General features: G+C 51.7%; 4 protein-coding genes across 13 annotated transcripts in view; 2 read left to right on the top strand and 2 right to left on the bottom strand.

The window, feature by feature from the left end:
- The first annotated feature begins 9,422 nt into the window (after positions 1–9,422).
- MXD3 (MAX dimerization protein 3) lies at positions 9,423–13,970 on the top strand. 4 transcript variants are annotated; one of them, XM_027098293.1, is made up of 6 exons: positions 9,425–9,598; positions 9,863–9,968; positions 10,623–10,652; positions 10,784–10,898; positions 13,222–13,405; positions 13,479–13,970. In XM_027098293.1, the coding sequence occupies exons 1-6, from the start codon at positions 9,529–9,531 to the stop codon at positions 13,592–13,594; spliced, it is 621 nt and encodes a 206-aa protein (XP_026954094.1). In that variant the 5' UTR covers positions 9,425–9,528; the 3' UTR covers positions 13,595–13,970. The 4 variants fall into 4 exon arrangements, with proteins under 4 accessions (XP_026954095.1, XP_026954094.1, XP_026954093.1 ...); XM_027098294.1 differs by lacking the exon at positions 10,623–10,652 and having other exon boundaries at positions 9,423–9,598; positions 13,479–13,965; XM_027098291.1 differs by lacking the exons at positions 9,425–9,598; positions 9,863–9,968 and having other exon boundaries at positions 9,978–10,898; positions 13,479–13,965.
- A 249-nt stretch (positions 13,971–14,219) lies between these two features.
- On the bottom strand, positions 14,220–17,627 carry PRELID1 (PRELI domain containing 1). Its single transcript, XM_027098298.1, has 5 exons — positions 17,341–17,627; positions 16,543–16,768; positions 15,165–15,278; positions 14,973–15,051; positions 14,220–14,762 (listed from the first exon to the last, which is right to left on the bottom strand). The coding sequence occupies exons 1-5, from the start codon at positions 17,430–17,432 to the stop codon at positions 14,614–14,616; spliced, it is 660 nt and encodes a 219-aa protein (XP_026954099.1). The 5' UTR covers positions 17,433–17,627; the 3' UTR covers positions 14,220–14,613.
- RAB24 (RAB24, member RAS oncogene family) lies at positions 17,594–22,815 on the top strand. Of its 2 annotated transcripts, none has more exons than XM_027098296.1 (8): positions 17,594–18,209; positions 18,293–18,361; positions 18,569–18,647; positions 18,757–18,824; positions 18,913–19,012; positions 19,240–19,290; positions 19,429–19,491; positions 22,627–22,815. In XM_027098296.1, the coding sequence occupies exons 1-8, from the start codon at positions 18,093–18,095 to the stop codon at positions 22,782–22,784; spliced, it is 705 nt and encodes a 234-aa protein (XP_026954097.1). In that variant the 5' UTR covers positions 17,594–18,092; the 3' UTR covers positions 22,785–22,815. The 2 variants fall into 2 exon arrangements, with proteins under 2 accessions (XP_026954097.1, XP_026954098.1); XM_027098297.1 differs by lacking the exon at positions 22,627–22,815 and adding an exon at positions 19,611–19,971.
- NSD1 (nuclear receptor binding SET domain protein 1) overlaps positions 21,194–27,640 on the bottom strand; it is a 136,398-nt gene continuing 129,951 nt past the window's right edge. For 4 of the 6 annotated variants that reach the window (XM_027098286.1, XM_027098283.1, XM_027098287.1 and 1 more), the window contains one exon: positions 24,475–27,595. In XM_027098286.1, coding sequence (XP_026954087.1) covers positions 25,965–27,595 — 1,631 coding nt within the window. In that variant the 3' untranslated portion in view covers positions 24,475–25,964. Of the gene's footprint in view, positions 27,596–27,640 lie in introns of all 6 variants that reach the window. The other 2 variants (XM_027098289.1, XM_027098288.1) reach the window with 1 other exon arrangement.

The following is a 27,640-nucleotide window of genomic DNA, read 5'->3' as shown; positions in this document are numbered from 1 at the left end:
TGGCTTATGGGCTCTAGAGTGCAGGCTCAGTAGTTGTGGTGCACTGGCTTAGTTGCTCCACGGCATGTGAGATCTTCCTGGACCAGGGCTCGAACCCGTGTCCCCTGCATTGGCAGGCGGATTCTTAACCACTGCGCCACCAGGGAAGTCCCAAGTCCCACATTTCATACTTCCCCAGACTCATGAGCTTCTTCCCTTGGCTAATCTTAATCTGTATCCCTTCCCTGTAAGAAACTGTATAATACAGTGTTTATAGTGAGTATAATAGCTTTGAGTGGGTTCTGTGAGTCCCAGAAAACTGTCATCCCCAACAGTGGTTTTGAGAAACCCCTGAACTTGCAGTTAGGGTCAGAAGTGATGGTGGTCTTGTGTGGAGTGTGTTCCTTCTAACTGTACAGTTCACTAAACTTCTCACAAAGCTCAGCTCAAGAGGAATCTGAATGATGGGCCTCTCCCTCTGACTGCCAGATAGGTAAGGACTTGCACTCTTAAGAAAATAACCAAAACAAAGCAAAACAATATATACCTCAATATGGTTATACTCCATTACATTTTCCCTCACTTTTATATTCTAGAATCAGTAAAAAATTATAAGACATGAGAAGAAGCAAGAAAATGTGCTTTAATTTTAAAGAGAAAACAGAGTCAATAGAAGTCCCCTCCACATAAAAAAAAAAAACAAAATGCCAAGTTATTGATATTAGCAGACAAGGACATACAACAACTGTTATAAATATATAAAATACTTAATGGGAAAAGAACAATAATTGGGTTAGAGAAGGGGGAATAATGAGTTGAATAGTGTCCCTCAAAAATTCATGTTCACCCAGAACCTTTGAATGTGACCTAATTTGGAAATAGGGTCCTTACAGATATGGTTATAAAATGAGGTCAGCTTGGGCCCTAATCCAGTGACTGGTGTCCTTATAAGAAGAGGGAAGTTTGGGACTTCCCTGGTGGTCCAGTGGGTAAGAGTTCACGCTCCCAATGCAGGGGGCCTGGGTTTGATCCCTGCTCGGGGAACTAGATCCTGCATGCATGCCGCAACTGAGTTTGCATGCTGAAACTAAGAAGTCAGCATTGCCGCACTAAGAAGCCCACATGCCGCAACTAAAGATCCCATGTGCTGCAACTAAGACCCAGTGCAGCCAAAATAAATAAATAAATAAATATTTAAAAAAAAAAAAAAAGAAGAGGGAAGTTTGGACACAGAGAGACACAGGGGAGAATGCCTTGTGAAGATGGAGGCAGAGACTGAAGTGATGCATCTGCAAGCCAAGGAAAACCAAGAATTGCTGGCGGCCCCAGAGGTGAGGAGAGAGGCCTGAGACAGATGCTCCCTCAGGAGGGAACCAACCCTGCTGGCACCTGGAGTTTAGACTTCTCCAGAACTGTGAGAAAACAAATTGCTATTTTTGTAAGCCACTCAGTTATAATACTTTGTTGTGGAAGCCCTAGGAAATTAACACGTGGGATAATGAGATATTCTGGGATATGGATAGAAAACTTTCAGAAAATGACTAAGTGGAAATTCTAGATCTGAAAAATATGATAGCTGAAATAAAAACCACAATGGATGGGCTAAACACCAAATTGGATGTTACAGAAGAAAGAATGAGCAAACTTGAAGACAAGTAAATAGAACTTATCCACATTGAAGCAGAGAGTAAAAAAACACATAAATACGTTAACAGCATCAATTACCCTTGATATACTATGAAACTGGGAAACATACATGAAATTGAGGTCAAAGAGATGAGAGACAGAATAGGGGAGGAAAAAATATTTGAAGAAATAAAGATTGAAAAATGTTCCAGAAGCTCAAAACACACCAAGCAAGACAAACACAAAGAAAACCACACGCAGGTGTATCATATCCAACAGCTGAAAATCAAAGATAAAGAGAAAATATTAAAACAAAATAGATCTTTACAGACTCGCTGGTCCCTGACAGCACATGACCCACAAGAGGCCCTAGTATGCAGATGAGGATGTGACAGTGAGTTTGGAGTGGCATTCAACTCTGGAGGTAACAGAAGCACCAAGCAGAAACTCTTAGAGAAGCTGAAAGAAGCTAAAGCATTTAAGAACATATTAAATGGTTATCACTTCTTATCTTGGGATGTTCTCAAATATCATAGTATGAGATGGTGGCAATGTGGATATAAGATCAAAGAAAGATGGCGGCAACAGGCCATGGTGCACCTCTGCAGTCTGCTGTCCATCTCCACAGGCACCTCCTGCCTCCACAGGTCCCACCCAAGGATTCTCAGAGCTGCAGGAATGATATTTTTTTCCAACTTCTTTCCTCATGTACCTTCTTTTTTTTTTTTTTTTTTTTTTTGCGGTACGCGGTCCTCTCACTGCTGTGGCCTCTCCCGTTGCGGAGTACAGGCTCCGGAGACACAGGCTCAGTGGCCATGGCTCACGGGCTCAGCCGCCCCGCGGCATGTGGGATCCTCCCGGACCGGGGCACGAACCCATGTCCCCTGCATCGGCAGGCGGACTCTCAACAACTGCGCCACCAGGGAAGCCCCCATGTACCTTCTTGAGGGCTGTGGTAAACTATTTCTCTGTAGTAAAAAATATCCGTGATACTGCCTCTCTCTACTGCCTCTCTCACGTCTAAGACGGCAGTATTTAAATTGCTTATATTGGACTTTCCTGGTGGCGCAGTGGTTGAGAGTCCGCCTGCCGATGCAAGGGACACGGGTTCGTGCCCCAGTCCGGGAAGATCTCACATGCCTCGGAGCGTCTAGGCCCGTGAGCCATAGGTGCTGAGCCTGCGTGTCCGGAGCCTGTGCTCCACAATGAGAGAGGCCACAATAGTGAGAGGCCCGCGTACCGCAAAAAAAAAAAAAAAAAAAGCTTATATTTAATGTACTGTCATATTTCCAAAATTATTTACATGGTAAAATAAAAATATACTCTTTGAATCTGCAAAAAAAAAAAAAGAAATAGAGGAAAAAGACACATTACATATGTGGGGGGAGAGCGATAAGAATTCCAGCTGACTTGGAAAAGAAATACTAGTCAGAAGGCAAATGAGTGACATAACTAAAGTGCTGAAAGGCAGTCAACCTAGAATCTTATATGTAGTGTAAATATGCTTCCAAAATGAAGATGAAATAATACATTTTCAGTCAACAAAAGCTGGTAGAATGTGTTGTTAAAAGTCCCACACTATAAGAAACGCCAAAGGCAGTTCCTTTGGTTGAAGGAAAATGGTACCAGGTTAAACCCAGCTCTACAGGACAGAATGAAGAATGCTGGAAATGGTAAAGTGTAATGAAATATAAAAGATTGCTTATTCTTAATTTTTAAAAAGTCAATTGACTGTTTAAAGCAGGATTATAGCAATGTTTTAGGAATTTTAACACATATAGAAATAAAATATATAACAACAGTAGTAAAAATGGTGGTAGAGAGTAAAAGGGAGCATAACGGTATGTTTCTTACATTATGTTTAAAATTGTATAATATTAATTCAAGGTAGACTGTGATAATTTAAAGACATATATTATTATAGTTCTTTTTTTAAAAATTAATTTATTTTGGCTGTGCCATGTCTTAGTTGCAGCACTCGGGATCTTCACTGTGGCGTGCAGGATCTTTAGTTGCGGCATGCATGTGGAATCTAGTTTCCTGACCAGGGATCGAACCCGGGTCCCCTGCATTGGGAGCACGGACTCTTACCCACTGGACCACCAGGGAAGTCCCAAGATATATATATATATATATATATATATATATATATATATAATTTTTTGTGGTATGCGGGCCTCTCTCACTGTTGTGGCCTCTCCCGCTGCGGAGCACAGGCTCCGGACGCGCAGGCTCAGCGGCCATGGCTCACGGGCCCAACTGCTCCGCGGCATGTGGGATCTTCCCGGACCCGGGCATGAACCCATGTCCCCTGCATCGGCAGACGGACTCTCAACCACTGTGCCACCAGGGAAGCCCAGATATATATTATTATAGTTGTTAAAGTGAACACTTGAAAGACCACTTGAAAGAGGTAATGATAAGAAGCCAATCGTAGATACACAATGGAAGTCTGATAAAGACAAATAATCCAAAAGCAGTCAGAAAAGGAAGGAAAAGGGGAAAAGGACAGATGGGACAAATACAAAATAAAAATCAAAATGATAGACCTAAAATCAACTATGTCAAAATAATTTTATTAAGCACAATTCAAAGGCAGAGATTATCAGACCACAGGGGGTGAACTCCCCAATCATATGCTATTTGCAAGATAAACATATTAAATACTGACACTGTTAGGTTAAGGGTAAAAAGATGGGAAAAAACACACTATAAGAACACTAATCAAAAGCTGTTGTGACTATATTAATATCAAAATAGTATTAAAGAAAAGAAGATTGCCAAAGATAAAGAGGGATTTTTCAGAATACAAAAATAATTAGGTCAACAAGAAGATATAACAATCATAAATGCACCTAGAGTTTCACAACATATAAAGTAAAATGTGACAGAACTAGAGAGATAAATAGACAATCCACAATTAAATTTGGAGATTTTTAAAACTTATCTCTTGGGCTTCCCTGATGGCGCAGTGGTTGAGAGTCCGCCTGCCGATGCAGGGGACGTGGGTTCGTGCCCCGGTCCGGGAAGATCCCACATGCCGCGGAGCGGCTGGGCCCGTGAGCCATGGCCGCTGAACCTGAGCGTCCGGAGCCTGTGCTCCGCAACGGGAGAGGCCACAACAGTGAGAGCCCCGCGCGTACCGCAAAACAAACGAAAAACCTTATCTCTCAGTACTTGATAGAACTAGTAGACAAAACAAAATCAGTAAGGATATAAACTTTTTTTCTTTTTTGCAACACAATGAACCAACTTAATTTTTTTAAATTAAATTAAATTTTTTGGTTTTGTTGGGTCTTTGTTGCTGCGCGTGGGCTTTCTCTAGTTGTGGCGAGCGGGGGCTACGCTTCATTGCGGTGCGCGGGCTTCTCATTGCGGTGGCTTCTTTTGCTGCGGAGCATGGGCTCTAGGGCGCACGGCCTTCAGTAGTTGCAGCACACGGGCTCAGTAGTTGTGGGACGCAGGCTTTAGGGCGCGCAGGCTTCAGTAGTTGTGGTGCATGGGCTTAGTTGCTCTGCGGCAGGTGGGATCTTCCCAGACCAGGAATCGGACCCGTGTCCCCTGCACTGGCAGGTGGATTCTTAACCACTGTGCCACCAGGGAAGTCCAACCAACTTAATTTGACACTTTGAGAACACTACACATAACAACTGGAGGATGCACGTTATTTTTACATGCCTATGAACCTTCATCAAGATAGATCATGTACTGGACCATACAACCTTGATAAATTTCAAATGATCAAAATCATAAGAGTATATTCTCTAACCACCATAGAATTAAATTACAAACCAATAAAAAAAGACATCTAGAAAATTCCCAAATATTTGGACATTATGGAAAACACTTCAGATTACCCACAGGTCTCAGGTCAAAGAAAAATTCTGAAAATATCTCTATGTGGATGAAAAACAAAATAAAACAAAACTATAACACATCAAAGTTTTTGGGATGCAGTGAAAGCAATGTGCAGAAAAGAAGAAAGGAATAAAGTGAATTATGTACATTTCCATCTTAAGAAACAAAGGAGCAAAAGAAATCCAAAGTTGATTCTTTAAACAAATTAACAAAATTGATAAACTCTCAGAAAGACGGGCGGGGGAGAGAGAGAGAAACTACCTATATCAGGAATAAAAAAGTGGACATACTACAGGTCCTACAGAGGCCTTTTCCCGGTGACCTCATCCAGGGTAACTGGGACTGTAGTCTAGCCAGGCCTGGCCTCATGGCCTATTCCGCTGCACTTAAAGAGGGAGCAGCTAGCCTCCCTGACTCTGTCAATCACTGTGTTGTGCAGCTCCTGACAACATGCCTGGGGGGTGTGGCATTCCAACTGTGGCCTCCAAGTTGGGGGCCTGTTGACTGCTACAACACCAGCCTCTTATGCACATAGAGACCCAGGCCCACCAAGGCCCACAGCCCCCTGCTCCTCCACTATAGCTTGGCCAGGCCCCTTTCTTATCACTGGAAGCCACAGTGGTTATAGTCAGACAGAGGTGGCTGACCCTGAGGGACACAGGGCCACTGCTGCTTTCAGAAGGGTGCTCTGAAAACTGGAGGCCTGAGAACTTCCTGGAGGAAGTGACAGTTAAGCCAAGCTGGCAGAGGCAGGGAAATGGGCAGGGGCAGGGTGTGTGGCCTGACATGGCAGGAGGAGGGGCACAGCCCAGCTTGAACTTTGTCCTGAGGGCCGAGGGACTCCTGGTGGGCCTTTCAGCAGGGGTACAACCTGGTTAGCTCAGTGACAAAGGAATGCTACTCTCTGGGAAGAGGGGAGGATAAGTGAAGTGGGAGAGGCTGGGACAGGGAGCATAGTGAGGGGGCTGGGCAGGGTCGGGGGTCTGAGCCAGGCCCTAGCTCCAATACTGCCCCAACTCCCACCTCCCCTCCTGCTGTTACTCTCAGCTGCGGGGAAGGAAGTGAAAGGGTTCTAGGGGAACAGCAGGAGCCATCTCCTCAGGCATCCTGTCCTTAGGGTGGGAGAGGATGGTGAGCCTGGTGCCAAGGCCCTGCAAGCTGCCCTCTTCAAGGAGTCCTACTGGGGCAGGACAGCAGGGTAGGGGTCTCCTTCTCCTCTCCCACTCAGGGCACAGAGGCAGACACTGTCCCTTGGAGCCCAGAGGATACTGGTTTCTGACAGAACCTGCACTGAAGTGCAGGCAGCATAGCCACAATTACTGTAGGCAGGAAGGGCCAAGGGGTGGGGAGACAGCAGGGAGGCCACAGGCTGCAGTGTGCAGGGTGGACCATGCAGGACCTGGGGGTCTGGGGAAGAGGTTCTAAGACCAGTCACTGCTGAGGGGGCAAGAGCCTTGGAGGCCTCTGCCCAGCCCTGTGCAGATGGCACTAGCACTAGCATTTTCTCAGAGGGGCCCAGAAGGGCATCCAAGGGCTTGGGGCAGGAACCCCATCCTCTCCACCTGCCTGCTCCCTGGGAAGGATTGCTTCCTGCTCCTCTGGCTAGTGGCCCTGGCCCAATTCATGGGAGCCCTGAGGCCATGTTGTTCCCTAGCTCGAATCCTACCCTCCTAGGACGAAGTCCAAACTCCTCAATGCGGTTACTTCAGCTCCCCTTGCAGCCCCTGCCTCACTTCCACAGCCTCCAGCTGGAGCAGCCCTAACTCTTTTTATAAGAGCTCCCTCCCTCTGCTGGGAGCTCTCCTCCTTCAGACACTCCCCCACAACCCTGCCCCAATCCTACCCCTGCTCCAAGGCTGGGCCACCTGGGTCCCAGATATCTGACTAGTGGGTTTGTGCCTACACTGTGTGGGTGCTGACTTTAGTGAAATGAAATTGGAAATTCATTCACAAGTCTTGTGACTCCTTTCTTCAGACGTAACTAATTGCAGGTGGGGGTTTGGGGAACACTTCAGCCTGTTCTGGGCCCTGCCAGCCTCTCCAGTGTCAGCCTGCTCCATGCTCTTTGATCTCTCTATGCTGGCCACATTGGCCTCTTTCCATCTGCATACATTCCTTTCAGCCTCAGGGACTTTGCACCTGCTGTTAGTGTGACTGGGATTCTACATTCCTCCTATACATAGATAAAACCTACTCATCCACCTCCCCAGAAAAACCTTCTTTGACCTCCCTGATTAGGTCAAATGCTCCTTAGGACGTGCCCTTACATTGTGTCTTTTCCTGTGAGGACCTGTCAGAGCATATCTCTACTGTGTGATTACTATGTCGGTCTCTCTGCCCCTCACCTGAGAGCTCTGCAGAGGCGAGAACCCTGTCTGGTTTTGCCCACGCTTGTATTCTCCAGCTCCCAGCACAGTGCCTAAGGTCCAGCAAGTGCTCAGCAAATATTTCATGAGTGAATGGATGGGTGTAGGGGTGGATAGTCCCAGGCAGCAGTTCTGGCTGGGCATGTCAGTGACTCCTCTGGAATTGACTCTTAGAGAAACTCAAAGGTTTTTTTCCAAGGAACTGAGGACTGACTGCCATGTGCCATGTGTTTACCCAGGACTGTCTCTTTATAGAGAATCTAGTTCCTCCTTCTCCCACCTCTCCATTTCCAGGTCACAGATTCAGCCCCAGCCTGGCAGTAATGCTCCACCCCGTAACAGCTGCTTTTATCTTCCAGTCTCCACCCTTAGACTGTCACTGTCCCCGAAGGTGTGGCTACACCTACTGGTGCTGCCCCTAGAAATCACCGCATCATCTTCTTTGGGAGGCTAGAAAGTCACGTTAGAGAAGGGCTCATGGGGACTTCCCTGGTGGTCCACTGGTTAAGACTCCACGCTCCCAAAGCAAGGGGCCCGGGTTCCATCCCTGGTCAGGGAGCGAGATCCCGCACACTGCAACTAAGACCCGGCGCAGCTAAATAAACAAATAAATATTGAAAAAAAAAAAAGAAGAGCTCATGGACTGAGTAAGGCATCCAGGGGCTCTGTGGGAGGAAGCCTGCGTGAGGTTGCAACAGGCCTTGGAAATGCACGGCATAGGCGTGGTCTCTGATCTTTCAGCTTACGGGAGGGAGGGCACTTCCCGAGTCACACAGCTGAGAAGTAGCGGTGACAGGACAGGAACTCAACTCTGTTGACTCCAGAACCCAGGACTCTGAAGCAAGCCAGTTCTCAAGTTGCTACCCTTCTGACGTTTTCGTAGCAACAACAGCTTCCCTGCAGATGAGGAGGAGGAGCCCAGCGGGGGCTACGGGGGCAGATGGCAAGCAGGCAAGGGCACAGACCCTGGAGCGCAGGAGCCAGGTCCGCGCCCCCTCCCCCGGCGCTTGCGCACTGGGCCCTGTTCCCCGCTCAACCCCGCCCCCATAGCCAGGGTTTTCAAATTTGAAACCTGCTCCTTTTCCCGCCCGAACGTGTTGACCAGCAGCGGGAGAGGGCGGAGCCGCACGCAGCCAATAGTGCCTGAGAGGCCCCCTGCCCCGCCCCCAAGGTGACGTCCGCGAGCCTCAAGAGGCAAAGAGCAAATGGGCGAGGGTGCCCGCCGGCCCCACCTCCGTGGCGCCCACGTGCAGCGGCGGAGCCAGGGGCCTCCCCGGGACCACTGGCTCCCAGAGCACCACTCAGTGTGCGGGCCTCTTGCCACCAGCACGGGGCTGGAGACTGAGGCCCAGAAAAGCCAAGTAACCGGCGCTGGGTCGCTGAGCGAAGCGGCAAGACGCAGCACAACCCCACCCCCACCCCCAGCCCGGGAGTTCGCCCAAGGGCCGGGCCTGGATCCGGCGCCCATAGAAGCCCTACGGGAGTCCTAGGGGGCGGGCGGGCTCGCGGAGGGTGGGCTGCGGTTCCCGGGCGCGCTCCAGGGGCGGGGCCAAGAGCTGGGTTGTCCCGGGGCGGGGCGTTCCGGGGGCGGGCCGGGCGTCTGTGTTTGTTGCACCGTGTCAGTTACATTGTAACAAAAGTGGTGCAGCCGCTGCTCCGGCCAGCATCCTAGGCCCGCCCGCAGCCAGCTGTCGCCGACATGGAACCCGTGGCCAGCAACATCCAGGTCTTGCTGCAGGCGGCGGAGTTCCTGGAGCGCCGCGAGAGAGGTGAGGAAGAACCCTTGGTCGGACTCCAGGCGGCGACCTCGCTGACACTGGCCTGGGCTGGACTTGGCTCCCAACTTGGATGCATGGCCTTAGGGCAGTAGTCCTGGGGCACCCCCGCCCTCAATTTAGGGGTCCGCGGGCAGTGGGGCTGGAGGGGGTGGAGAAATGGCCCTGTAGCCAAAAGCCCCTCCCTGACCGTGCCGTGCCAGGGGATCCCGCTGGAACTAGCCCCAGCCTGACGTGGGCGGGGGCTGTCTCTCGCAGAGGCAGAGCATGGCTATGCGTCCCTGTGCCCACACCGAAGTCCGGGCCCAGTCCACAGGAGGAGGAAGCGGTCTCCCCAAGCTCCTGGCGCGCTGGACAGTGGGCGGTGAGGAGGGCCTGGGGCAGCGGGGAATGGGGGGGGGATGGACGCCGTCCTTCATCGGACCCCTCCACTGCCACCTTCCTCCTTATTGCTCGCATCTTCTGGGCCAGGTACCCTGCTCTGAAGGCATTCAGACACCTCCTGCCGTTTCCCCATCCCCCAAACACACACTCTTCGTTCAAGGACTATTTCTCGAGGACCCCTGATGTGTTTGGAACGGTGAATAGTTCTGGGTCCTGCTTCCACTCACACTCCTAATACACCACATATCAAACCACTCGCTTTCCCCCACAGGCTTTCTCCTTTTCTCTCCTACTCTCAACCCTTTGCACACTGTTCCCCCCAATTTGAATGCCTCTCCCCCCACTACCCATTTTGGGCAACTTGTGTTGCTGGGCTCAGCTCACATGTCACCTGTTCAGGAAGCCCTTCCTGATTGTTGCTAAGGGGCCTCCTTTGGACCCCACAGTCACCTGGGCAGGCCTCCTCTCTCTGCCTCTGCCTGGGACTCAGGTGCCTGAGGCCAGCACAAGGTCCCCACAGTGGGCTAGTTTGGGATACACATCTGTAGTGAATTTTGAGGCCCTGGGAGCCCTGGGACTGAAGGTGTGGGCAGTAGCTAACACCCCCTCACCCCATCCTCCCTGGCATTGGCAGGTCTGTGCACAACGAGCTGGAGAAGCGCAGGTGAGTCCCAACCCTGCCCTGATAGCACCAGGCCCCAGGAACTGCCTCCCTCTGGCCTTCCCTCCCCTGCCGTCCCTCATCTGGCCAGCAAGCCTGGGCTGGCACTGCCCTCTAGACCCCTTCCCCCACAGGAGGGCCCAGCTGAAGCGGTGCCTGGAGCAGCTGAAGCAGCAGATGCCCCTGGGGGCTGACTGTGCCCGATACACCACACTGAGCCTTCTGCGCAGGGCCAGGATGCACATCCAGGTAAGAAGCTACTCTGGCGCCCCAGGGCCAGCTTGCCAGGATGCTTGGAAAGGGGTAGTAGGGAGGGGCTGGGTGGAACTGGGGAGAGAGGTCTGAGGTGATAGCCCAACTGCCTGACATTGGATAGTTCTCTGTGCTTTTAGTTTCCAAATTTGTTAAGTAGGAAGAAAAGCAGAAAATAACTCAGGATTGTTCTGAGGCTTTAAGCAAGTTCCTCCAATAAAAGTTCACTTGTTATTACAGCAATTATTACTTGGATCCCAACTGTGAGACCCTGAGCGAGTTATGTAGTCTCTCTGGACTTCATTTCCTCCTCTGTATGGGGGGCATTCTGTGAGGGGTCATGTGTAAGGGTCCCTCGGACTGGAGAGGGCTGTTTCTTGCTCTTCCTCTCCCCCATCCTTGAAGGCCTCCTGTTCTCGGCGGTTGGGTGAGGGGCGGGGGGGTGTCCCAACGCTGCTTTGGGAGGCAGCTCCAGAGGCCAGGAGGGGGAAAGTACCAAGAGGACGCCAGTGAGCCACCATCCCAGGGCTCTTGCTGCTGCCCGGGCTGAGCTCAGCGCCCCCTGATGGATGGGAGTGGGGTGTGCTGACTCAAGCACAAGGCAGCTCCACAGAGTGGGGATTAGAAGGGACTTGGAAACAATAGAGGCCTCTTCCTGCTCTCCTGGCCCTTTTGACAGAGGAAGAAATGGAGGCAGAGCCGGCTGATGAGAGGCAGATTCAGAACCGAGGCCTAGGTCTCCTGACTTGCATTCTTTTCTTCAACAAGTGAGCACCTGCTCTGCCAGGCCCTGTTGTGGGCACAGGGGGCAGTGGCAGAGACAGATGGAGGTGCCATGCAGCAAATAAATCGTGGTGTGGAAACTGTCAGCACTGTCCCAAAGGTGCCTGCATTCTCCTCATTGTGGCTGAATAACACCCTGGCCAGATAGCCGGCTCCAGTTTCTCACATGGAGTTGCTGATTTGGTTCCTGGAGGGATGATGTGTGACCTTGGGTGCTGGCTGGCCCGTGGGCAGGACCTAGGGATTGCTCCTTCCTTGAAGCCCCATCACCCCTCTCCTGGACTCCCTGCTTCCTGTTTTGCCTCCACCTGGCTGCCCTCCCCACCTTGCCCTAGAATGTTCTCTTTTTTTTTGCGGTACGCGGACCTCTCACTGCTGTGGCCTCTCCTGTTGAGGAGCGCAGGCTCCGGACGTGCAGGCCCAGTGGCCATGGCTCAAGGGCCCAGCCGCTCTGCGGCATGTGGGATCTTCCCGGACCGGGTCACGAACCCGTGTCCCCTGCATCGGCAGGCGGACTCTCAACCACTGCGCCACCAGGGAAGCCCCCTAGAATGTTCTTTGTACCACATAGATCTGTCCAGGTCTGCCTCCTGCTGAAAACCTTCCATGGCTCCTGACAAGGACAGTTTCAGTTTCTTTCTTCCTGTGATACTCAAGGCCCTTCACAACACAGGCCTTGCCACTGGTCTCATCTTTCCCCATTCCGCACCAAAAAAGCTGAACTCTCCATGCTTTTCCCATTTTCTCTCTGCCTGGATGCTTCTTCCTCCCCTATCTTTGCCTGGGCAGCTCTTATTCATTCATCTACTCCCAGTCCAAATGCCCCCTCACCCAATTCTCCCCTTCTTGCTGACTGAATGCAGGCTTCCGTCCATTGAGGACCCTGATGGGAGAACCCTTGGTCCTCCAGTCCCTGGAACTCAGGGCTGGCAGAGCTTGCGTGGGGGCAGCAGAAGGGGACTAATGCTGAAGACTTAGGACTCCTGGGAGGGTCTTGAGGAGTTACAAACTGGTAGCCTTTGTTTGGTCTGTAGTTTTCTAAAAATTTAAATTAGTTGGCAGCACTTAAAAGGACATTTGACATGAAAAAATGTGATCTCCCTGCTTCTCTTTAAAAAACTGGGCGATCTGGCAACACTGGGCCTGTTTCCATGTGGCAGTAATTGGCCTGGGCCACTGCCTTGAGCCTTAGTATGCACTCGCTGGTGTGCCCCAGTCCCCCACAGTCCCTGTTGCCTGACACCAGACACTCCACTCATTCACATCACTTGACTGGGCCCCGAGGGCCTTTGAGATTGTGGTGCCCTCCCTTCCCCACCCATCTGGACAGACTTCCTGGGCCATTTACATGGGACAGAAGGGCAGGAGGGCCTAGCTTCCTGTAGGATGTGGGAGCGACCCTCTGGGGCCCAGATCTAGTGAGCCCGTGTGGAGCAAGCAGTCACCACGTGGCCAAGGTTCGCCGTTAAGTGGTGTTGGGCTGAGGCTCGAGACCCCAGGTAGCTGACCCCAGCCCCTTGCTCCCTCGGATCTGCAGAAGCTGGAGGAGCAGGAGCAGCGGGCCCGGCGGCTCAAGGAGAAGCTGCGCAGCAAGCAGCAGAGCCTGCGGCAGCAGCTGGAGCAGCTCCGGGGGCTGGCCGGGGCGGGCGAGCGCGAGCGGCTGCGAGCAGACAGCCTGGACTCCTCAGGCCTCTCCTCTGAGCGCTCCGACTCAGACCAAGGTAAGTGCCCTCAAGCGGAGGGGTCGAGTGGGCTGAGTGGCCCAGTCCCCTGACTGGCCTGCTCCCCGTGCAGAGGAGCTGGAGGTGGACGTGGAGAGCCTGGTGTTCGGGGGCGAGGCTGAGCTGCTGCGGGGCTTCAGCGCGGGCCAGGAGCACAGCTACTCACACAGCAGCAGCACCTGGCTATGACCCTCACCTCCTGGAGCGACCTCTGCCCTCAGCCCACCCTCTGCTCTGCCAGGCTGGAGCCCTCACCAAGCCTCCAGGGCTGCTCAGAGTACTGCTGGAATGGACTAAAAGGACCGTGTGGGAACAGGTGCTCCCCGTACCTTGCTGCTGGCTGCTGGCAGTCCCACCTAGGACGGGGCGCCGAGCCCCCCCTGAGCCCTGCAGGGCAGGCAGCTTGGGCCCAGGCCACCCTTCCAGGCGTTTTTTGTAGCACTTGGCTCTGCTGTCCACAGGGGCAGGAAGCCTCTTGGGTCCTCATGTTCCTTCCTAAACAAGGGCCCCTGGCCTTTGCCCTCCACATACTATATTTTCATTAAAAGCCTCTTTCTTAACTTCCTGTCCATGGTCTTGCCTGGTGAGAATGGGGGAACTCCCAGCCACAAACTGGAAAAGAGGAAATGAGATCCATAGCCACCATAAACACTGCTGTCCACACCGGGCAGTGCCCCTTTACTCCTCACAACTCGGAGGCCTCAGTCCCTGTCTGTCACAGTGGGACTGAGGCTGAGTGACGTGACCCGCCTGAGGTCCAAAGCCAGGAAACAGTTGAGTCAAGATTTGAACCAAAGCTTTCTGACTCCAGAGCTGGGGCCAACTGAATTCAACAAGTATTTATTGAGTGCCTGTTATGTGCAAGATTTTGTTTCAGGTACTTGGGACACATCAGAAAATAAAACAAAGGTCCCTGCCCTCATGGAGCTTACAGTCTAGCGTTTATGACCACTTCACCTGGACGTGACCCTGCGCAAGTCACTGTACCTCTATCTTCAGCCACCTGATGCAGGAATAAGCAGGCCCAGCTCAGACATGGGTAACGGCCTGGTGTGCTGGAGAGGCCAAACAACACACCCACACCCAGCCCACCACCCAGACAGTAGACAGGGCTGGAAGCTGACTTTTAATAATAAAGTACAAGGAGGAAAGAGCACAGGGACTGGAGCAAGTGGTCTGCTGTGCTGTGGCCCCAGGGCCTGGGCTGGCTACACAAACTGCTGCTGCTGCTGCTGCTTCTTGGTGGCTGCCTTGCTGGCAAGGTCCTTGGCCTTCTCTGTAGCTGCCAGTGCCGTTTCCTTGGCCTTCTCCTTGGCTTCCTTGGCTGTTTCAACAAGGGTTTTGGGAGGGGCCTCACCTGGAGCAAAGGGTGGGGACTGGTTTCAAAGAATGCCAAGACCCACCTAAATCACCTCCCAGGACATTCATCTCCTGTGCACCAGGCCCTGAAGGAAATACCCAGGGTACAGATGAGTTGCTCAGAGTAGGGTGGTGACAGCTCCAGGCTCCAGCCCAGGCAGGGCAGTTAGGACTTGACTCAGCCTCTGCCTGTGTGCAGAACCCTCACCTTGCAGCTTGGCCAAGATGTATTCAAAACCCTTCATAGTCTTGGTCACGTTGCTTTTGAACCGGGCGAGACCAAATTCCTGGCAAAAGATGAGAAGGGGAAGGATTCTGAGCTGCCCACTGAACCCCAGCCTGGACTCTATGTTACATGCCCTGGGCCCCAGAGCCCCAGCACCACAACAACGCTGCTCACCTGGACAGCTCTGGAGACGCCGAACAAGCTAGAGGAGACCCAGGCTTCCCGGCAGATTTCGGTCCAGCCGCTGTTATCAGAGTTCACACGGTAAACACATCGTTCCTCTACCACCTGTGCAGGCAGTCAAGCCAACCACAATTATGTGGGAGTCCTTCACTTTGCCAGCTTGCACATAAATTTGATTCCCTGCCTCTTTTCACTAGGGAAAGCAATAAAATGAAAACCGATTCCTTTCCCTTACTGTATTCCCAAGCTGCACTTTGGGAAGAGAGTAAGAAGATGAAAAAAAGTCATTTTGCTCTCTAAAAACCTCTCTTCTGACCCTTCAAACGAAAAGCTACATGGACTCTTGAGATCAGCAGAGGGCCTTCCAGCTCCATCCTGGATGTTTTGTACCTTTACATCTAGACATGTGTGGTGTTTTCAACCTGGCTTCCACCCACTGTGGCCCTTGAGCTCCTGACAATCCAAAAAAAAAAGAAAAATCCGCAACCACCACAGCTCATTATCAGAGAGGAGAAAGTGGACCTGCACTTCCAAGAGAAACACTTAAGACACCTGTCACAGCTGGACTGAAAGACATTTCTTAGAGCTGGATCTTTTCTTTGTAATTTACAAAACACAGTTGTAGTGCCCTCAGGGCAGTCAGCTGTGAGGCCCTCAGATAACTCAGGGGCAGAGCATTAAGCTGCCTACTCACTCTGTGACTTCCCCTCTCTGGACTTCACTTTCCTCTTTGCACAATAGAGAGTAATACCCACCTCCCTGTGTTATTGTGAAGATTAACTGAGAAAGAAAATAACAGTTCTCTGGAAGCTTTTAGGGTACTCACAGGTGAGAAGATACTGTAGGATGTTCCTTAAACCAAACCACAGGTTTTCAAGCCTTTTTAATTTTTTTTAAAGCAAAGGTATATGCAACCCTTTTCCCCTGAAATCTCAGGCAGAAATCCACTACATAAGACAGATAAAAGACTCTAGTCAAACTGGTGCAAGGGGCCCAGATCCTCCCCCTCTAAGGTACATGCAAGGTACCCTTTATGGCTTGACAGATTCCTGTTTGAAAACCACTGCCTCCCTCCGTCCCTCAGCATCATGCCTGTGGCCCAACCTGCACACATGCCAGGCACAGTGTGAGTGCTCTGCATTTAGTACTTACAATGACTCTGTAAAACAGGTAACCCCCTCCACCACTGTATGAGTGAGTCAAAACACAGGTCCAGAGAAGATGACCAGCTGAAGAGATCATCTGAGTTTGTACTCTAGCGCCAACACTCCTCAGATCTGCTTGGATCATAGAAGCTCCCTCATGGCTCCCTAGCCACATGTACCTGGAGCTCTCTAGTTCTGGGGGAACCAAGAGGGAGGGGTCTCACCATCAGCCGCGCATGGTTGATGTTCCAGGTGAAGGTGGTCATGGTCTGGTTCTGTGGGTCCACAATAGAATCCTCCAGGATGTACACTGAGTGAGCAACATTGGCAGGAAATAGTCGCTCAGCCCAGCGGGGCATCCTGTTCGTCTTGGTCAGGAGTCGCCGGGACAGGAGCTTCTGGTCAGGGGTCACCTCCCGGTGCACTATGTCTTCCGTCAAGACATGTTTGCTGCAGGTGTCAGGGTGAAGGTGACCCTCAGGAGCCTGGCCCTAAGAGACTGCCTGTTGGGGTTCCCATCTGGAGCCTCCAGGTCCAGAATGGCCATGACTTTCCCCAAACTTGCAGAGTGATCTGTGTTGTGGCTCAGACCTGAACTAGAGTTCCTTGAGCCTAACCCAGGGCAAATTCCAACTCCCGCCTCCTCGCTGACCTGGATTCCTAGGCCTTCCAGCAGGGCTGGACCTCATGATTTATTGCACCACTGGAGAGCGTCATGGCAGAGAAGTAGACAAGCGCCCGGATTTCCAACCCCAAGATCCCTCCCCAGCTCCGGTGCCGCCGCCTCTTCCTGTCTCACCACCCTGAGATGAGAGAACCTTTCACTAGGGCCTCAAGTAAACTACTGCCCAGACCCAGCCTCCTTCCAGTACTAGCCTGGCCGCTTCCCCGATAGGTCCTCTCGTCCTAAACGTGGCCACGGCTCCGGCGATCCCCCCACTCGAGGTCGAGTCTTTCCCGGCCCCCACACTCCGATCTCCAAACAGCGAGGTGGGAGGGTTGCTCTTTCCAGGGCCACGTACCTATAGGGATTCGGGTACCGCTGCCAGAAGGCAGCGAACACTTGGTCCCAGGAACTCCGGAGCACGCTCTGGCCCAGGAAATACTTCACCATTGTCCAGGCCGGGCGGGCTCAGTGCCCGCGCAACATCAGGGGTGCGGAGCCCGGGGGGCACGCGGAGACCGGGCTGGAGCTCGACGCTCGGCCGCCAAGCTAGCAGCTCAGTCACTCCAGCGCCGCACCCAAAGAGGCGCCACCGCCGCCATGAGGATTTGTCTGGCCGCGCGCCACTTCCGGCGCAGCCGCGCACTGCCCACCTCTTCCGGCGCCTGCCCAAGTGACCGGGCGGCCCCGCCTCCCCAGCCTCTACCTCCTCCCCCGACGCGGGAGTCGCGGTGCTCCGGGCCGGAGCCAGGTTGGAGGGACCCTTCCCAGGCTCTGTGGGGAAACCGTGCCGGAGCGGCCCCTAAGCCGGGCGGGCAAGCGAGTAGCGGAGCGAGCTAGCGACCCGGACGCCGGCGTTGAGTGCACTTCCCCGCACGCTCCCAGGCCGCCCCGGGTCCTGGGCTCTCAGAAGGAGGATCAGCACCCGGGGCCGAAGAGCGGGGGCGGACGGAGGCGTTGCTGTAGCTCAATATCGTCGCGGCGTCTGGAGCCTTAGATTGGCGGCTGGGGTCGGGGACTGAGGCTCGGGCGCTGCCTTTCGTAGTGGAGATCCGGTTTGCCTCCCGCCCCCGCTCAGGACCCTGAAGCGGGTGAGGCAGCCCCGGGAGCATGAGCGGGCAGCGTGTGGACGTCAAGGTGGTGATGCTGGGCAAGGAGTACGTGGGCAAGACAAGCCTGGTGGAGCGATACGTGCACGATCGCTTCCTGGTGGGGCCCTATCAGAACGTGAGTGCGCCCGACGCGGCCCAGCACGGGTGGGAGGGGGCTAACCCGCATCCGAGGCCCTGATTGCTTCCCCTTGGTTGCAGACCATTGGGGCCGCCTTCGTGGCCAAGGTGATGTCCGTCGGAGACCGGACGGTGACTTTGGGTATTTGGGTAAGTTCTCTGGGCAAGTCCTGGGAAAACCCATTCCTGAGGAGGCGTAGGTCCTGCCTATTACTGGCTGACTTGTGGCCTCACAGGCCATTTCTGTTCTCTAGACCACAGTTTAAAAACGGGGTCTGGAGAACGTGGCATTAGTTTGCAGTTTTGGGGAGTAGCTCAGCAACTCAGGCCAGGGCTGAGCCTCCCCCTGCCCTTCAGGACACAGCAGGCTCTGAGCGCTATGAGGCCATGAGCCGAATCTACTATCGGGGCGCCAAGGCTGCCATCGTTTGCTATGGTAAGGATGGTTTTGGCCTGTTTCTCAAACAAGAAGGGGAGGGTGCCAGGCTGGCATTACAGAACAGCTTCTGACCCTTGGTTGTGTTTCCTGCGTGTCCCACACCAAGACCTGACGGACAGCAGCAGCTTTGAACGGGCAAAGTTCTGGGTGAAGGAACTGCGCAACCTAGAGGAGGTAGGTGGCCCGACCTCACCAAAAGACGAGACGGGCTGGGGATCTGGTGGTCCGAGGGGGGTGACCCTCACCTTGTCTTCTGCTCCAGGGCTGTAAGATCTACTTGTGTGGCACCAAGAGTGACCTGCTGGAGGAGGACAGGCGGCGCCGACGTGTGGACTTCCACGACGTCCAGGACTATGCAGACAGTAGCTGCTCCTTAGCTCCCTAGGGCTGGGGGAGGGAAGTGGCTACTTGGGTGGGTCACAGAAAATAGGGACTGCCTTGGCTACCATGGCAAGATCCTCCATGGGAAGACTTTCTCTGGCCTCCCTGAATCTGTGGGGTTCAGAAGATTCCCTGTACTGCTAGCCTTCCCCTTTGTCTGTGTCCACCTAATTCTCAGGTATGAGGCTTTAGACACTTCTCTTTACAGATATCAAAGCTCAGCTCTTTGAAACATCCAGCAAGACAGGCCAGAGTGTGGGTGAGTGCTGTTCTGGGCCTCACAGCAGAACACGCAAGGGCAACAAGGGAGACAGAGAAAAGCCTAGAGGGCTGGTTACTTGGGTGATCCCAGGGCCACTGGCATTTGATCCTCACCTATCACCCTTTTTCCTTCCAGATGAGCTCTTCCAGAAAGTAGCAGAGGATTACGTCAGTGTGGCCGCCTTCCAGGTGATGACAGGTGTGTCCTTCCCTAGCTCCTGTGGAGACTTCCTCTAGGCCCACAGCATCTGGCCCCCTTCATGAGTTACCTGATCCCCCAATAGAATGATGCTGAGCTGCCACCTCTCTCTCTGACAGAGGACAAGGGCGTGGACCTGGGCCAGAAGGCAAACCCCTACTTCTACAGCTGTTGTCATCACTGAGTCACCACTCACCTGGCCTGGGGGAATTAAAGGAATTCCCCCAGAGAGGCTGGACCTAGCTTTTGTCTGGGCTTGGGTGATCACACGTCTGAGCTACCCTGGGTCCCCATGGCGGCAGAGGTGGCACCTGCCTGTGCTGGCCCATGGAACGGAGGCAGCATTTGGGCTGACTGATGGGCACAAGGAGGGTAAGGGCTGATTTGGACCCCAGGCTTCTGCCCTGGACAGCACTTGTGTCTACAAATTATTTAAGTGGCTTCTGATTTGTAAATAAAATCAATGCACTGTGAATCACACTCAACCCCTTTCCCTGCTGTGTGGATTGGGTGTCAAGATACCTAGTACTTTCTGGGGCCACCTGGCGGCCCTCGCTTCCTATATCAAGGCTCCTCTTAGCTCTTACTTTCCTTTGGAAACCAACTGGCTTCACCCCAGGGTTGCAGCTGAGACAATGGAGAAGCAGAAGGGCCCTTTCCTATTCCTTAGTGGGGGAAAAGGTAGGGCGAGAAGCTGGGGTTGGGGCAGTGCAAAGCTCACACTTCCTTCTTGGTGCTAAGAGCAAGGAAGGCACTGAAGTAGTATCCAGAGATCAAAGGATCAAGCACTTCTACCTCAGACTGGTTGGCTCTACTGCACCTCTGTCATGTCTAAGTCCATGAGTCATGCCTGTGGCTCAGATCCTAAGCTTCCTAGCAACACCCTATAATGTGGCTTAACAGAAAAATCATAGGTTCTGCAAGACTTAGAAAGGTTTTATGGATCCAGATTGGGATCCAACTCAGCTACTCAGAAAAGGGACTTAAACTTGGCCTGTGTTTCTCATCCGTAAAATGAAGTGACCACTACCCAGTTCAGGACTTGAAGATCATGAGTGAAAAGTAACTGTAGGACTAAATGCTTGTCTTCCCACACTCTTCCCTGGGGTAGAAAGTTCAGGACTAAGTCAGAAGGGAAGCAGATTCCCAGGGGTTCCTGAAAGTGTATTTTTGGGCCTTGGACGTCCAGATATTTCTGAAGAATCAGATGTTACTGTAGACAGGACCAACCCTTCAACCAAAAGGAAGCATATGGCAGCCTTTTCTGTTATGGGATGCTCAGCCCCTTTGCCTCACTTTACCATTTTAGGCCTAGGCTGAGTCCTCTGCAGTGCCCAGCACCTGCTCTAAAAAACTAAAAACTTGGCCAAAATGTCTAGACTCACACTCAGAAAGTGCTTTGGTTCCACTTCCTTTTTAAAAACCTCAAAATACCCTTCCTTCGTGGGTGATGGAGGCTTCCTGTGTAGGGACTGAAACTGATGCCAGCCACTCACAAAAGCAGCAGAAAGACATTCTGACAGCTATGGCTACTGGGAGGAAACCCACACCACTCCCATGAGGTGCTTGGAGGAAGGGCTTAGTTCCGTGTCCCTGGGAACTACCTCAGGGGCTGGCTTCTGCTCTCACCCCAAACCCATCCTCCCTCCTGTTAGGCTACATCTCCCCACGGACAACAAAACAAAACACAGGGCAAGGGCCATAAGAGTAAAGTTAAACTTTACTTTACAGTAATTTTTTTCTATATACAAAGAATTACAGTACATGTTTATGGGGACTCCTAGCACAGGGCTCCCCTCTTTTTCACTAAGAGTTCCACTTATCACTGACAATCTATTGGGGTGAAGGGGGGCAAAAAAAGTGATGGACCTCAGCTGACACCCCCTCTGCCCCTTTCTTAAAAATATAAAGATAGATCTCTATTGTCAGCTTGTTTTTTTGCCAAGACTTAGCTGCTCTTCCATGAGCTCCTGTGTGCTGCACTCGCCCGTCTTCCAACACTCTCACCTACATGCACACACAGGCAGCACCCACCTCAGACCTAGAGACCACCTGTTCTCTGCCCCTACCCTGGAAGTCTAAAGCACCAGAACCACTCATTTCTGCTCCTAACTCCCTAGGCTCACCTCCTGTCCAAAAAGCTTTGCTCGATTTCCAGGGTGTTACACCTGAAGCCCTCAACAGCCTGATGTTTTGAGAGTCATGGGAAAGTAGCTCTAGAAAAGGGACCATATGAGTTTAACATGTGCTATTTTTGCTTATGTTGATAGGAAACATTTCTCCCCAGGCTGTGGATTTCTAATTAAAATAAACTCTTTCCACTTCCTTAAGAAATATTACCCTTAATCTTCATAAGCAATAGAGGTGCTCCCATGAGAGTGGAAGAGGTAGAGAGGGGCAGAAGGTAGCTGAGGGAGACCCCACACTTGGAGCTCTCTACCAACCTGTTCAGGCAGTGTGGACAGAGGCTATGGACAAGGTGACACCAGCCCTGAGAAACTCAATGGCCACCCTCATCTGGAAACAGCATCTCTTCCACCTCTGGACTGCACTGGACTATTTCAGGGTCAGATGCAAGATTCACCAAGGCTCTACCTTCCCCTCCTCTAATAAAGCCTCAAGGAAACTACATAAGATCTCTTCTTCCCAAACAGGAATCTGGGTTTCTCAAGTCACCAGTCCCTCAACCCTTGGCAGTGCTTATTTATACCAGGAAATTAGCACCATCATTGCATTTTTTGTGTGTGTACAAAGCAATTACCTATTCTTTTTTTCAATTTATACTACAGCAACCTCTGGCCCTGCTGCACTAACTCTAGGAAGCTCAGCTGAGAGCTAACTGTCCACAGCCAAGGAAAGTCTCGTGCAGCAGCTACCCAGCTCTAAATGATCTGGAATGTCTAACACATGGAACAGCCCAAACATTATTCAGCAGGAAAAGGGGCTTGTGGCAGCTCCTTTCCTGCCATGATCTCAGAGAAGTAAGGACACTGGGCTACTCTGACCTCCTGACAGACCCCAAGAGGATGACAGTGTCCCCCAAAAAAGCCTTAGGAGAAAACCTGCTTTATAGGAGCTGATGGGGGGAAAAAAAAATCCATCCACATTTAGTGCTCTCCTGATTCTTCTCCACAGGGGAAGCTGCCAGGACCAGCCTTCCTTCCTGCCACTCTGTTCTCACGAGGCAACCTGGGAGTCCAGCTCCTGTGAGTAGACGCTACCAAGCCTGGAAAAGGATCGCTGATGCACTTCATGCCCTGACTGTAGTGTGGGGTGGAGGATGTAAAGAATAGAATAATTATTTTCATCAATGCTAAAGATGTAGATTTGGTAGTTGTTCAGAAGAGGATCGACACAGTGATTTAAATCACTTCAAACTCAGTAACTTCAGGGGGAAGCAGACATTTAAAAACTTGGATGCTTTTGTAGCAGTGACAACTATTTTGCTATTAGAATGGGTTTGCTCCAGTAGAGAAGCAAATGAGGCTTTGAATTCAAATTTCAACAGTTTCCATAATTTTTTCTGACTTAACAGGGCCAGGACAGGTATTAGTTCTCTAACTACCTATGGAAGCTATGGCTTACCCCTCAGAAAGGCTTCCTGGGGAACTGGCTTAAAGGCAGACGCTCTATTGAGATCCTGATTTACAAGCACTTGGCCAAATGCCAAAATAGCATCCTACACAAAGATCAGGAGTTTCTAAGAGTAAAGATTTCCTTTTAACTGCCAAGTCACACCCCCTGGAGAAAAGGTCTCAGTATAGGTTCCAGGAGAATCCCCTAAGGATGGCAAGGTCACCCCCCGCAAAGGGTCATGCAAGAGTCTCACTTCCCAAAAGTCCTTCCGACTCTGCTTCTAATTGTATAGTGACTGCTTTCATGATGTTAACAATCTAGTATCAAATGCTATCAGTGGGCCTGAGAGTTGAACATCTAATTTCCAATCAACCTAAGAGAGTCTTACAATGGCCCTCATGAAAGCCAGGCTGGCTGTCCATCCATTTAAATAAACAGCTTCAGAAGTTGTTTCCTACGCAGGTCTGGAAGGAAGCTTTCCAGTGAATGGGAGAATGGAAAAAACTGAAACAAAACCACAAAGTGGCCCACCTTTCCCTCACTCCTTCCTGTCCTGTGAGACATATCTAGAGTGGCTGTCAAGTCAATTACCTACCAAAGCCTACATAAGAGAAGCTCCTTCAGGATCAAACTTCTCCACTTAAAAATTTTACATAGCCTGCACACCCCACCCCCCAACAAAATTCACAGTTTATTTCATGAAACAAAGAGCTACGGTAATTTAACACACAACACAGTGGAAAGAGATTCTGACAGCGCAGTGCGGATATCTTTTTCTGATCACAACTACAGATGACAGGAGAAAAAAAGGGCACAGGACTGGCACCAAGCAAATCCTACTCATACAACCTAAGAGAATAGGGAAAGGAACCTACTAGCTGCAGTTATATACTTATTATTCTCACACATGATAAATACTTAATATAATGAACTTTAATGTTCTGGGTGGATTTCTTTAAAAATATCTTTTCCATGGTTTAAAATTTTTTTAAAAGAAAATAAGATGCTTTGTTTTCTCTTCCTCTAAAACAAAGAGCTTTTCCTCTCTGATGATGTGGGAAGAGAGACAGGATGAAAGGGGAGAACTAGGCAGGTGGAATTTACAGAGGAGAGTCCGAGGTCTAAGTGAGATGCAAGAATAGGCCCCTAAACTCAGGGCAGCCCTGCCCAGCCTCATGCCTCTGCCTGAGTTCAAATGTCTCAACCCCAGAGACAGACTTTGGGAAATAAAAGCAAATTCTTTTTTAAATCTTTATATAAAGCGCAAATGCTTCTATAACAACAGTTGTTCCCTCCTTAGAAGTATGGGAGTAACCTCAATAGAAACTCAGGAGGAGGAAATTGGGACAAAATACAGAATCCTGTTGAGGGTGTAAAAGCCATAACTGAGACAGAAATGGCCAGGAGACCTTGGGGCCAGGAGATGGCCTGTTGGCTAAAGCTGCTGGCTAAGTTGGCAAAGCAGAGAGGTAAACATGTTTGGTCTAGGGACAAAGAGGGGGTGGGTGAATGGGAAGGAACTGGCCAAACAGCAATTCCTGTTGGCAGTCAGTGAGCTGGGTGAATGGTAGGGCAGGGTAGCACCAACAGATTTCCCAGCCCTTGGGCCCCAGCTCAGGGCAGCAGTAACAGATAATCAGCAGTTATGAGGAGTCATTTCTTGGACTGGACATTGCTCTAAACGCCACATCTTGCCAGTCATGGGGAAGGGTTCTGGCTTGCCTTTGAGCTAAGTCAGCAGGCAGGTGTTCTCAATACAGAGCACAGCATTTCTCAGGAAGAGGGTGGTAGAATCCACTAGTGAAGAAGACTCCCTCCATTCAGGTAGGAGGGCAAAGGATCAGGAGAGAAGTAATTTCTTGCCAGGATCTGGCACTCTCCCTGAGCTGGTGGTGGATCTAGCCCAGAGCTTGCCAGAGATTCCCTAGGTCTACTGCCCGAGACTCTGAAATCTGAAAGCACCTGAGTGTTTGGGGGACAGGCATGGGGTGGGTTGATGTAAAAGGAGGAAAATCTGTAGAAAAGAAAGGTAAGCTTGCCAATTGCCTTCTTACACTGAGGGAAAGCTGTGTCCTCACAGAGCCCAGCCCCCCAACCAACTGCTCCACCAAGGACAGATCTTTAGACTCTCCAGAGCCCAGACAGAAGCAGCAGAGGCTGCCCAGCCAACAGGCCCTACCTGCCTATAGAGGAGACCTCCGCATGAGTGTACACGCATGCACATACACACAGGCACACCTGACCAGGAGACACTCAAAACAACCACTTCTGGGGCCACAAAGGGCATGACAAAATGAGCCCAGAGCCCCAAGGCCCCTCAAACTTCCTGTTATTTCCTGGTCAAAGGTTCTTTAAAAATAACCTGGGAACCCAGGCAAGCATGTTAGGCTCACAGGGATCAGGTCTTATTTATCTCTGTATCTCCTGCCAGTGACTAGCACCAGGCCTAGCACACATGAATGTTCAAGAAATCACCACCGATTTGAATGGGTATCAGTTCCTCCCAAGGGTTCATCAGGTACCCTCAGTGGGGCTTGGTAGGGCTAGAGAAATAGCTTTGAGAGCCCCGCTACCTTCAACCTGACCAGTGGAATCGAATCCCATGCTTGACTCCAGAGTGGACTTTTTATTTCAAGTTCACCATGAGTAACGGTTGGGGGAAAGAGACCCGAGTCTGTCTGTCTCCTTGGCTGGGGCCCACTTGGATTTCCATACATGGTTCACACAACCACAAGCCCCCACTGGCTAATGTAGCAAGAGTTCTGAATGTTGGGATATAAGGAGAGAATATCAGTGGAAAAGTGTTGGGGTCTGTTTTTTAAGAGGGAAAAATAAGATTTTTCCCTTCCCCAAGAACCCTGGGGGCAGCTGGTCTGGTCATGTGGCATTTACTGGTATTATTTCTGTTCTGACTCTGCACACTTGTGACTGGAAGGAGCCTGGTTAAGAGCTGGAAGGGTATTTTGCTCTGATTTAGGGTCTTGCCCTCTTCCAAGAGACCAGCAAGTCTGTGCCAATGTCTGTGTGCTCCCAGAGGACCAGCAAGACTGTGCCAGTGTCTGTCCAGCCACCATGGGCCAGAGCCCTGGCCCTGGTGAGGCCTTGCCCAAGGCCCAGGGACTCTGCTCTGTGGTTGCCAACTTCTTCTCTTCAGTGGAGAGGGAGGATGGGGCCTTCCCAAGAGGCCTGAAGGACTGCCCACTCTTGGCAGCAAGTCCAGGTAGTTGCTGGCCTCCGGCCATCTGCTTCACCTGCTTCACCAGGCCTGGTGCTTGGCTGGGAGGCCCTGGGGTCTGCTCAGCCCCTGCAGGTGCTCTTCCTGAGGCCTGAGTTGCTGGCTCATACAAAAAAGCCTTGGCAGGGGGCTGAGAAAGAAGTCTGGCCTGGGTGAGTGATTTAACAGCTTGCCAGGAGTGCTCTGAAGGGGCCGCTGCTTTGCCCGGTGGCTGAAGGACAGGATCTGACACAATGCCTCTCTCAATGGCTCGTGACATCTGTCCCAGACCTTTGCTGGCAGGCCACGAGCTCGACTCCAACACTGGCATCTTCTCATCAACCTGTGGTGTGATCTCATGGGGAGAAGCTCCCCGTTCCTTCTGGCGAGGAGTTAGGTCTATGAGATCCATCACCAAAGCAGCTCTATTTTTTGACTGAGTATTCTGGTCCACAGGCCTCAGTGCTTTTTCTTTAGCTACCAGGGTCTGGACCACAGCTGATAGTACTTTGTCAGGAGGTGGGAGTCTCTGGGACAAAGAGGCATGGGATTTTTCAGAGGGCCTGTCTGAAGTCTGGGGTTTGGGACCGCTGGTGACTAGCAGTTTGTCTGGCTGCGGAAGTCTCAGGCCAGTAGGGACAGGGGTTTTCTCCAGTGACTGGGGCCTTGGGCTGGCAGCACCTATGGATTTATCCAGCCTTGGGTCAGCTGTCCCCAGAGGTCTTTCCAGTGGTTGTGACCTGACTGAGGGTGAGGAGCTTGGGCCGGTCACTGGAGAGGGTTTGTCAGATAGTTGGGGTCTTGGTCCTGCCATTGCAGGTGGCCTGTCCAATGGCTTCTGGCTGGATACCAAAGATTGGGGTTTGGTCCCTGACCCAGCAAGGTCCCTGACCCTATCTACAGGCTGGGGCCTGGAGTCAGTTCTATCAGGAGGCCTTTCAGGAAGCGGTGGCCTCTGACAAGTCCCTGCCAGAGCTTTTCTGGACAGCGACAGCGTCTGGTTGGTGTCAGCAGATGGCTTGTCCGACATCTTGGGCCCCTGAGCAGCTACTCCTGATGATTGCTCTGCCAGGTGAGTGCCTGGGCCTGGAGGCAGCGGTACTGTAGGAGGTACATACTCACGGATCTCCCCAGGTTCCAGAGGGTTGGGCCCACAGGGATCATGCTCAGTACAAGACAGACGCCCATCCAGTTTGGAGATGAAGAGCATCCCTTCCCGATGCTGCTTACAAAAGGAGCTGGGACACATCTCACAGAAGGAGGCTGCTTCCTTTCCGCAGATGTCACACTGATGCCAAGGACACTCCCATTTCCCTGAAAACACAGGTGTGAAACAAAGGCTTAGGAAAACAAGACATG

Source organism: Aethalodelphis obliquidens, unplaced genomic scaffold, assembly GCF_003676395.1.
Source record: "Aethalodelphis obliquidens isolate GAN/ISIS:26980383/991018 unplaced genomic scaffold, ASM367639v1 scaffold121, whole genome shotgun sequence".
In the NCBI taxonomy this organism is placed as follows: Eukaryota; Metazoa; Chordata; class Mammalia; order Artiodactyla; family Delphinidae; genus Aethalodelphis; species Aethalodelphis obliquidens.
This window is presented reverse-complemented; position numbering and strand designations above follow the sequence as displayed.